The following is a 10392-nucleotide window of genomic DNA, read 5'->3' on the forward strand; positions in this document are numbered from 1 at the left end:
GATGACTGCAGATTACGTTCTATAAATATGGGTGGAGGAGACGAGGCGAAAGTAGAAATGAGCGAGAAAAAAAAGATAAACCGATTTTAGCCGAATGCAGCAAATAGCTTTACTAGCTGGAATTTCACTCACCTGTTGGAGTGGAAAAAGTGACAGCCGTTTTTAGGTGGAAGTTAGAGTGAGAGAACGAGAGAAATATCATAGATTCAATGAATTTTTGATGAGGATATCAATGAGGGAACACTTTTTTGAGTACATTTTGAAACATTGTCTTTGCAGTTAGAGTTTTTGCATTCAAGAAGAAGTAGGCGGCTAAGCCTATAGGCCACCTACTTCAAATAATTTTTCTAATCAAATAATGGCTTCAAAAATAAACTATCTTTAAAAAAATGTTTGGATCAAAAAGTCTAGACAGTCTAGTTTTACTAGTTTAGTTTGAGTTATATTACTTGAAACTTCGAAAGAAAAATATTCTGAAAGTTTTTTGAATTTTTTTCGGAGCTATTTTGCTCAAGTTTATAAAACAATTATAAAACAAATATTTTTCAATTAAATCAACATTTCTGAAAATGGTAAAAATGTTCTTTTTTAGACAGTCCTGGTAGACTGCGAAAAAAGGCGATTGAATGTTTTATTCTGAAAACTTGAGGCTGTTTGCAAGCAATTAAAATTTTTGAACATGCTGTTGAAGCTTCATATTTTCTAAAAACACTATGTATTTATTGGATTTTTAAAACAGTCTAAAATCATTAAAAGTCGACAAAAAAGACTACAAAACTTAAAAAAAAGCTCAATAAAAATAGAAGCTTCGAAAAGTGCGGAGCATACAACAAAAGAGAATGTTTAGAAAGTTGATACCAGTAGAAAAAGGAACACGGATAATTGATAAAACGAGAAAAGTGGAATCTACAAACAAGAGAAACACTTAAACACATGGGGTTTCCGTGTCAATACATAAACTTTTTGAGGTCAGGTGACTCCTGTTTCTTACAAAAAAAAACTATTCAAGTGCATTGTTTCTTCGATGATAACGAATTTTTGGAAATGCCAAGAAAATGGTGGAACGGAGCAAAAAACTTGAAGTATGAATAGGACACATGTGTTTTCGAGCTGTGATGCCACGAGGCACCATATGTCTCTGGCAAATGACGTGGCATTGTGATTTGTTGGGTGGGTAAATGGGCGAGAAGATGAATGATATGGGAAAATTCAGGGGAAAATAAAATTTCAAATTATTTTTGAGGTTTTATGACCAAATTTGTAGTTTTTAAGTTTGACAGCCTACTTTTTTAAAATTATTTTTACTAAACCTTACAGCCTAGCTGTAACCCAAAATCAGGTAGAAAAAATAGTAGAATCTTCTGGTAGACTACAGAGGTACTAAAATTTTTAGTCTTGTGAAAAAAGTACAAGAGTGAATACTATCATAAACCCTAAAATACCCTAAAATGTTTATTGGATTTTTCTCGCATACTAAATTTCAGAAATACCATCATACCATCTCATTTATTATCGCGCTTGCTAGTAAAACGGCCGTAATAAAAATAAACAAAATATTGCGTTGGGCCTTTATAACAAGATTCTTTGAAATCTCGAGAGAAGGAAGCCGGAACCTGTCTTTTGTTTAAAAAAAATTGTCAGTTTTTTTGTTATCGGTGTTGTGAAACGAAGCATTGCTTAATATTTAAGTTTAAGTTAAAAAAAAAACATGAAAAACCACAAAACACAATAAAAAATTCAACCTAGCCAGGTGAGACTCAAAAAACTGTTTGACTTTAAAAAATGAAACACCGAAAGTCTCTGGATGTAAAGTGCACCAATTTGCACTAATTTATGAAATTAAATAAAAATTGTTGCACAAAGACAACTAAAATCAATTTTTAAATTTAAAAAGTAGAATTTAAATTCAAAAAATAAACTAAACCAAACCTTCTTTTCCTCTTTTGATGCCATGTGTTTCTTTTGTTTATCGCCTGTTCACTTTTTCCATGTGATTAATTTTATTATTCAGTGACACTACTGATAACTAACCCTTTTGTTGCATCAAAAAAGGAAAGGAAAAAGGAAAGACACTAAGCAGTAGAAAAATAATGTTAAACTGAAAGAAACCACGTCCCGGGCTTGCAAACGGTGTCGAAACTCTGCGAAACTAGCATAGTTGGTACATTCACATCCAATCAATAAGTGGTAGGACTCCTTCCGACCAAAACGTCATAAAGATTGCAGAAGGCGAAATTGAACATATGCCAACCATGCTGGTTGAAAGTTGGTACATACACAAACTTGGTAGATGTTTAATACAATACAATTTCTCTGTCGGTACGCGAGAACATCTGGAGATGAACTGGAGATGTCATCTGGCATGCACAAAACAACTCGCACAAAAGAGAGGGGAGAACATAGCGATGCTGAAAGGGATAATAGACGGTCTGCGTCACTACAGTTTAACCTGTTTATCGCAGAAGGCGTAGGGAAAGGAGACAGTTATGTTGTGTGAGTCTCTCCACATGTTCACCCCCTAGAGGAGGCTCTCTTTGTAAACGCCGACTGCAGGCTCTGTTCATCTTTCCATCCGAACACCTAAACAACTTCTGTCATTCATTTTATCTTGTTTCACTTTTTATCCTTATCCTCCTCATTAGCATTTCATGGATTTTAAATCTTAATTCTTAATTCTTGAATTTCTTCGTTTCTTGACATTTCGTCAATAAAACTTGTTTCTTAAATTCCCTATTTTTCGAATTCGTCCATCCTTCGTCGTCGTCGTCTCGTCCCAAATCCCTTCCCATCATCCCATTCCATCCACCCGTCTTAATTCTTTAACTTCTTGACATTTCGTTAAGAAATATTGTTTCTCGATTTTTTTTTTTCAGGTTTACATCCAAGAACTTTTTTTCTTCAACATTCAGATCGAACAACTTTTTAAAAAACTAATTTTTCAAACAATTTTGCTTGATATTTGTAATATTTTCAAATTGTAAAAAACTCCTGAAACAATTTCAGATCGAAATTTTTGAGGTAGAGCTTTGCCGCTTAAAATTTTGCAGTAACATATCCTATGGAACATTTTCAAATGGCATCTTTCTCTCGCTTTGAAGTCTGACGGTAAAATGAAAACCTTCCCTTGTTAATAAAAACATCTTTATCGTAACAAAATTGCATCTATATTTTCTCTTTTCCTTTCAAGAAATATTCTCTTTTTAGCTTCAACTAAAATGTATCTTTTTACAGACCTCAATCAAACGACGATGCATGAAGGATGGATGGCATGGAAAAATGGAAGGAAAAATCCAAATCTGTAAGGATTTTTTGATGTTTTAACTAAACTGCAAGTTTTTACAGATGCTGAAAGATGTGATGGAACAAAATGGCGCTCAATGAATGGAAAGATCTGGACGATCGGGATGGATGGATGGATGGATTGGAACGATCGGTAGGGATTTGGGACGAAACGACGACGACGACGACGAAGGATGGACAAATTCGGGACGGATCGGGATGGACGGTAAGTGAATCCATCTTGCTCCTTCTTGTGAGTGTAGCGTCCCCGTTACGTTTACCTGGCTTGAACTGAACTGGTTTGCTTGAATCTTTCACTGTCCAATTTCTGAACCGGGTTCAAAAGTAGCAGGCAAGGGCTGCATTTTCGGATTTACTGCTACCCCCTGAGTTGATTTGTTTGGAAACAAGCAAATCTTGTACCGTACTCAGAGGCAGTGAAATCGATTAATCTCTTAATGGGAAATGCGAACTCCTGCGAAAATAAGAACAAGGAGACTGGAAATAGCGTCAAACAGACGAGGGCTTATCGGACGGTTCTTGCCACATAGGTAAATTGTAATGGGCGATGCTGCGCAGTTCTAACGGTACAGAACATCACTTGAAGTGCTATACGCTATACGCTATACGCTATACGCTATACGCTATACGCTATACGCTATACGCTATACGCTATACGCTATACGCTATACGCTATACGCTATACGCTATACGCACTGTAAATTCAGAGACTTTCGGTGTAATTCCGAAAGACGAAAAACCAGTAATAATTTCTCAATGTGATTGATTTTATTGGCACTACTGACAACTGATCCACTTTTTGCATCCAAACATAGAATGTTTAATTTCTAAAAATTTCATTGAATAAAAATTCATTTGAGCAAAAAAAAAACGAACGAAATAGTGTGGCGACATGAGAGAAAAAGAGAAAAGAAAAGAGATATTAAAAATATCTCGAATTCTGAAAACCGTATCGAGATCATCACAGAATTAGTAAAGAGGGTAATTTGGAAAATTAAAGATAAAAATAGAAGCAAAATGAGTAAAAAATGATACTAAAACATCACATTAAAATCATATATAATATAATCAATAAACAAATTCATGCTCTTTTAAATATGAGACGATGAATCTTCTTCCGACACTGACTCATTAAAAGTTCCGTTTTCAAGTAATGGCCGAAGTGACCGACGACGAGATGGTCGAAGTGATGGGCAACCAACAGAATCCGTATCAAAGAAATGACGATAAGTGAATTCATAGAAGGCTGGATTATGAAGACCTCGCACATTCGGCTTGTCAGCACGGTCATTGTCCTGGAAATTTGGAATTAGAAGTGTGATAGGTTTTGAAAGAAAACTTTTCAAGATTCCAAATTTAAGTTAAAAATTTGAGTAGTGAAACTCAATTATGTTTTTATTGGAGCTGCTATGTATAATAGTTTCAGAAACTCCACAATTAATTTACTTTAATTCAAATAAAAATTCTGTATTTCAAACTCAAATATTCATAATTTTGATGCTATCTTTTTTATGTCTACATACATAAAATTATATCTAACTTTTTTAGACACTCTAAACAAAGTTTAAAAGGAAAAACTCACTTGAAACGTTTCAAAATTAGAAGTGTCTTCATCGTGAGTGACCCGAGGAATATAAATATAATCAGCTCTCAGTTTTCTCAAGTTAACCCAGTCAATTCCCCTGAACCATGGATGATTTTTGACTTGTGCCGTTCGTTCGGCAACATCCTTCCCGTGAGATCCCAATCTTGACGACGCGTCACAAATTAGTTGCTGAAAAAGTTTTGGTCTTCACAACGTCTATTTAAACAAAAAAACTTACTTGAATCATCATAAGGCACTCTTTTGATAGATTTCCACAATATGTAAAATCAAGGAAGTTTCTCCAATTCTTAATTCGATGTTGTGTTCCACCAGGTGTATCATCATGAAATGGCACTCTTCCAAATACCATCTCATACAAAATCACTCCAGTCGACCACCAATCACAACTCTGATTGTGCCCGGTTTTGGCAATTACTTCGGGTGCCATGTAATTTCCTGTTCCAACAAGAGAATGGGCGGTTATCCGGCGGGTTTGTTGTCGAACATTTAGAACTTTAACGCTTTTATCAATAGCTGCAACTTCAGGAGGAAGCGAGAATGAATCGACACGATGATGGTCGTTTTCAGGTCCATAGTATCTAGAAAATATTGGATGGTTTCATGTGTGACTTAAATATTTTTTGCACAGATGTTGAGCACACCAACTACAATTAATCATTTGCGTCGCGCCTAGGCTCTATTCCATTAGACACCCTCTCTTTCTCGTGACAAATAAACAATACATAATCTTACCTTCTGTCATGAGTCCACCTCAAACCAGTGCACAATCCAAAATCAGTCAACTTAATATGTCCATGTTGATCAATTAGAATATTATCCGGTTTCAAATCTCTATGAATAAATCCAACATTATGAACATATTCAATTGCACATGCCAGTTCAGCAATGTAGAATCTAGCGAGATCTTCTTCAAATATTCCTTTTTGAATCAATAAAGTCATCATATCTCCTCCGGGAACATATTCCATTATGAAGTATAGACAAGCATCATCTTGAAATGAGAAGAAAAGACGAACAATCCAAGGAGAATCAGCTTCTGCCAGAATATCGCGTTCGGCTTTCACATGGGCGGCCTGAAAGAAAATGGTGTTTTTAGTCAAAAAGTTTTGAAATTATTTTTCGATCATATCGCTTTACAGTCACATTTTAAAAACTACTAGACTCACAATATATCTGATATATTTTCCTACTAGTAGCAAATATAGAATCAATTAAATTAAAAAAAAAAAACCTAGAGTATCAAAAATGTTAGACTTTGCAGTTTTCTTACTTTCTATTCAAGGTTTTATTTCAAACGTAGGACACCAATATTTTCAAATTTTTAAACCAAGATCCTAAACAAATAACAAATCCTACCTGTTGTTTCATTATGACATCCGCTTTTTCCAAACTTTTCATTGCATAAACCTTCCGAGTATCATTTTTTCGAACCAATGAAACTTTTCCAAATGCTCCAACACCAATATGTGAGATGACAGTGAAATGGCTTTTACTCATCTTTTGTCTTCTTAATCTCGTATATTTTGACTCTTTTTGTTGAAGTAATCCCAGCATTTTATTCCTCATAATATCCGGTAATTGAGCTGAAACCATCTCCTTTTCCAACTGTTTCATTCGTTTTTCTCGTTCTTTATATTGCTGTAGAAGTCGTTCAACATGTTGTTCCATATAAAATCGAAGCATATTTGGTTTACATGGTTGAACTCTTCGTGTATTCTTGATGTATGGTTCCAAAAGTGTTCGATCAATTGGGGAGCTGACTCGTTTCGGAGGTGGCTCACTGGGTTGATTGTATTGAGGAGGAGGAGGTTGAGCACGTGATTTCATTGTGATTTCGAGATTTCTTGGTTTGAAAAGGATCGGCCGGAAATCTTCATGATTTGCATCGGAAGTGGATGGAATCAGGCGAGGGTCGGGACGCAGCTGAAATCATTTTATTTTTAGGGTTTATCCCCGAACTTTATAACAATTATTGTTCTATTCATAAAATTCAACTGGGCTCTCGAAACCGATTCTAAAGTAGTTTTGCAAATTTTTGCTGATTATGGGTGTCTGCGAAGACAAAACTTTTAGTCTCTTATATTTTATGAGCTCTGTCAAAAAAATGACTCTAGAAATATCAGTTAAATATTTCAGAAGGTAGGAGTTGAATTTTTCTCAAATTTACCTCATCTTTATAGTTGACAAAATTCTTCCTATCGACATCAGCTGTATACCGTGGACCAATAATGAATGATTTGCTTGGAAGAGGACTATCACCAACATTTACTTTTGTCTGAAATTAAAAATGAATTTTAATATCATTTGAGGTCATAAAATACCGTATGAGGAGAAGCAACATTGATACTAACAACACTACTAGCTGTTTTTTTGTCCATTGATGTATGATAAAGTCTCTGGATATTATCTGCTTTTCGTTCTTCACTCCTGAAAAGTTAAAGCAAAAGATTTATAGAATCCTTCTGATATCGTTTAGAAAACTTACATTGTCTCGATGGAAATCGTAGATTTTGCTGGAGGAGGCGGTGGGGGTGCCATATTCTTGTTGTGATTGAGCATTGTTGGATTCGGTGGTGGCGCTTTTACAACAGGATGAACTTTCATATGCAGGTGAGTACGGTAGTTGTCTGTTGCAACTGGAGTCATTCTAGTGTTCACCGGAGATGAATCGTAGGCTGGTGGAGGTGGTCGAGACTGAAAATTTTCATTTATTAAAGTGTCAGGTCTGCCTACTAGGGGTGTTTGTGTGTACTTTATTGGACTCTTTAATTTATTTTACAAAAAAAATTTCAGAAGTTATGAACAGGTCACAAGAAGGTCCCCCTATTGCTTGAACTAGGAGTATTTTTCAAAGAAAGTTTTGGTCCATTTTCTTTTCAGCTTAAACTTTCAAACTTTGTCAATTTGGAAGTATATTTTGTTACTAATTTTAGTTGTTCACACGTGTCTCGCCGTTGATTAAAGTGCCTTTTCAGTTTACGGGTGCACTAAATATTATCAAATATGTGACCGAAAATGTAGCCAAATCAACAGAAAAACATGGAACGAACGACCAAAATATGAAAAGTGATAATCGCATTGACAATTTGGACTTTTTTCAAAACTGAACCACCGCAAACCAATTTTTTTAAAACAAAATTTTAAGTGGGACTTCTCAGAAAAAGTACTTTCCGATTCTTTAGTATTATATTTTTTCGAGAACAACTTACATATCCTGGTGAGTATTGTGGTGCATTGTTATTCATATGATATGCAGGAGTTGGCATATCATATCGATATCCAGCAGGATGTATCCTAATCGACTCTTCAGTTGTTGTAGAAGGTGTTGATGATATAGTTGTTGATGGATTTCCATTTCGAATCATCTCTTTTCCACTTCGAAATACTGTCTCATTGGCACCAGTATCCATCATTAAATGTCTTTGTGGCATTGGTGTTATCCGCATCTTGTGACCACCACCTTCTGTCTGAAAATATGATTTTTTCACTTTTGAACCACCACCCTTCACCACTTTTGAAGATCATAAATCGATTCATAGTTGACAATTTTCATAAAATCCCAAAGTTGAGCTGAGCCACCTATTTCATAATTTTTTATTCAATAGAATTTCTAGCTAGTTTGCTACAATTCCATTCTTTTTTTTTTCGAAGAAAAATATGACGCTTTCGGCCGGTCTATGTATAAATTTCAAAAAAGTTATGTTTTTTTTGGGCATACGAACTGACCTAGACGGAAAATTTGACGGACAATTTTCCCAGCCAATCGAATTTTATTTTTTACTCTCAAAATGTTTTTCCATTCGATTTCCAGGACCATTTTTGATTAAAAAAAAAGAAATGTGACTCACTCTAAAAGAATTCGAATTTGATACAGCAGCGCTCGAGACTGTCGTCGTCGTCGCTGCTGCATTTGAAGAAGAAGACGAAAAATTCATCACTTCCGCATTGTCATTGGTGATGTCAGAATGGCTGACGGAAGAACTTGACGGTGTTGCAAGTGATCCAAGAGCCACGTGACTTGATAATAAACCGGCTTCATGTTCGTAAGCTTTCAGCGATTCGCGAATTTCGTCGAGTTTTGCACGATGACGCCCCACGCGGATTTCCTGGAAAAACAATTGGTTTAATTAGTTATGCCAAATTATGGTACCACTGCCCAGATGCGAATTTTTTAGAATTTTTGTAAAAAAAGGATTTCTTTAAAGCAAAAAACTTTGCGTTTCTATGGAAGTTTTCAATGTTTCAACACTGAAATTGTACATTTTTCTGAGCAATTTATATATTTTTCATATGAAAAATACTGATTCATTGATTACGAAACTATTAAAAGGTGATGCTTCTAAATGGAATTTTAGGTGATTTCATTTTCTTATCAAAACCGCCATTCCAAGTGATAACGTCTGCCATGAAAGCCCCGCATTGTCTCGGAACGCCAAAGTGTTGAATAAGAAAGGGTGAAGTAATTTTGAGGATTTTTTTTTAAATTTTAATGAGTTCTACGAATCTTGAACAGATTTTGAAATTCAAATCAGGAAAAAAAAACATGGAACTGCAAAAAAAAATGATTTGCGATTATAGATGTATTTACAAACAATAGCAAAGCCAATATAATTTAAAAGAAGACCTTTTGAATAGGACCCCACAAAAAATTTAGCAACAGAAGAGCATTTTGAACTAGAAAAAATTGGTCCGAAAATGCTAGAGGTAATTTTTAAGTTAAATAATTTTTTAAACGGAAATCTGAAAGCATTTTGATCGAGTTGATTAGGGGGAGAACATTTTTAAAAATTTTATTAAAACTCCTAGAATTTTCAATTGCTCTTAATCACTGAAAAACAACATGTCTGCAAAAAATAGCTTTTGGAGCAAGTCTACAGCTCTCGAAAGTTGTGAAAAGAGCACTAAAAAGTTTCAGATCGTGACACTTTGCCGCTTAAAATTTACAACGATCTAGTTTAAAGGTCCTCTTTCAAATGACACATGGTTCAGCTGAAAATCTAGGGAGTGATCAAGCCAAACAGATCAAGATCTGAATCAATAACCCAATCACTTTTCCAAACCAAAACCTACTGAATTGTGATGGGCATCTATCGCTGAATTAGTAGAGCCAAATGGGATCGGAGCAACTCCACGTTGATGTCTGATATCAGAAGATGCACCATTTGGAGTAGTACCAGGGGCAGCAGGTCGCATTCCAGGGGAATACAATGCAAAGGAGGGCCTCCTGCCGAACACTGACAAACACACACACGGAGAAGGCGATGGGAATGGATTGAAGTAGAAGAAGAAGAAGGTGAAGAGATAGAATGAAATGATGAGAGAGACAGTGATACAAAACTTTCTGTGTCTCTTATCGTTATGTGGTCTCTTTGCTTCCCGCCGCTCTCTCTCTGACTCCCGCAGGAAGAGGAGAAAAGTCTTTACTCTCTTTTGCAGGACATCTCTCTTTGTCTTATTCTCTCGTGTTGTCTCTTCCAACATTCCTC

At 35.5% G+C, this 10392-nt stretch overlaps 1 protein-coding gene and 1 pseudogene across 2 annotated transcripts; one reads left to right on the forward strand and one right to left on the reverse strand.

The window, feature by feature from the left end:
- Positions 1 to 3163: 3163 nt before the first annotated feature.
- T20F10.8 lies at positions 3164 to 4331 on the forward strand (annotated as a pseudogene). Its single transcript has one exon. A coding segment is annotated over exon 1 (1168 nt).
- On the reverse strand, positions 4123 to 10180 carry wts-1 (Serine/threonine-protein kinase WARTS homolog). Its single transcript, NM_060298.5, has 11 exons — positions 9977 to 10180; positions 8755 to 9012; positions 8116 to 8373; positions 7392 to 7600; positions 7228 to 7333; positions 7074 to 7181; positions 6263 to 6829; positions 5639 to 5979; positions 5124 to 5484; positions 4883 to 5074; positions 4123 to 4595 (listed from the first exon to the last, which is right to left on the reverse strand). The coding sequence occupies exons 1-11, from the start codon at positions 10097 to 10099 to the stop codon at positions 4392 to 4394; spliced, it is 2727 nt and encodes a 908-aa protein (NP_492699.1). The 5' UTR covers positions 10100 to 10180; the 3' UTR covers positions 4123 to 4391.
- Positions 10181 to 10392: the final 212 nt, after the last annotated feature.

The sequence above is a fragment of the Caenorhabditis elegans genome, chromosome I, assembly GCF_000002985.6.
Source record: "Caenorhabditis elegans chromosome I".
In the NCBI taxonomy this organism is placed as follows: Eukaryota; Metazoa; Nematoda; class Chromadorea; order Rhabditida; family Rhabditidae; genus Caenorhabditis; species Caenorhabditis elegans.

Excerpts from the sequence above, each read along its gene's own strand:
- wts-1 (NM_060298.5), bottom strand. The coding sequence starts at position 10,099 with ATGCGACCTGCTGCCCCTGGTACTACTCCAAATGGTGCATCTTCTGAT. Across the intron at positions 7,182-7,227 it reads ATGTTGCTTCTCCTCATACG|ACAAAAGTAAATGTTGGTGA; the intron begins GTATTTTATGAC and ends TTTTAATTTCAG. Across the intron at positions 6,830-7,073 it reads TTGTCAACTATAAAGATGAG|CTGCGTCCCGACCCTCGCCT; the intron begins GTAAATTTGAGA and ends AAATGATTTCAG.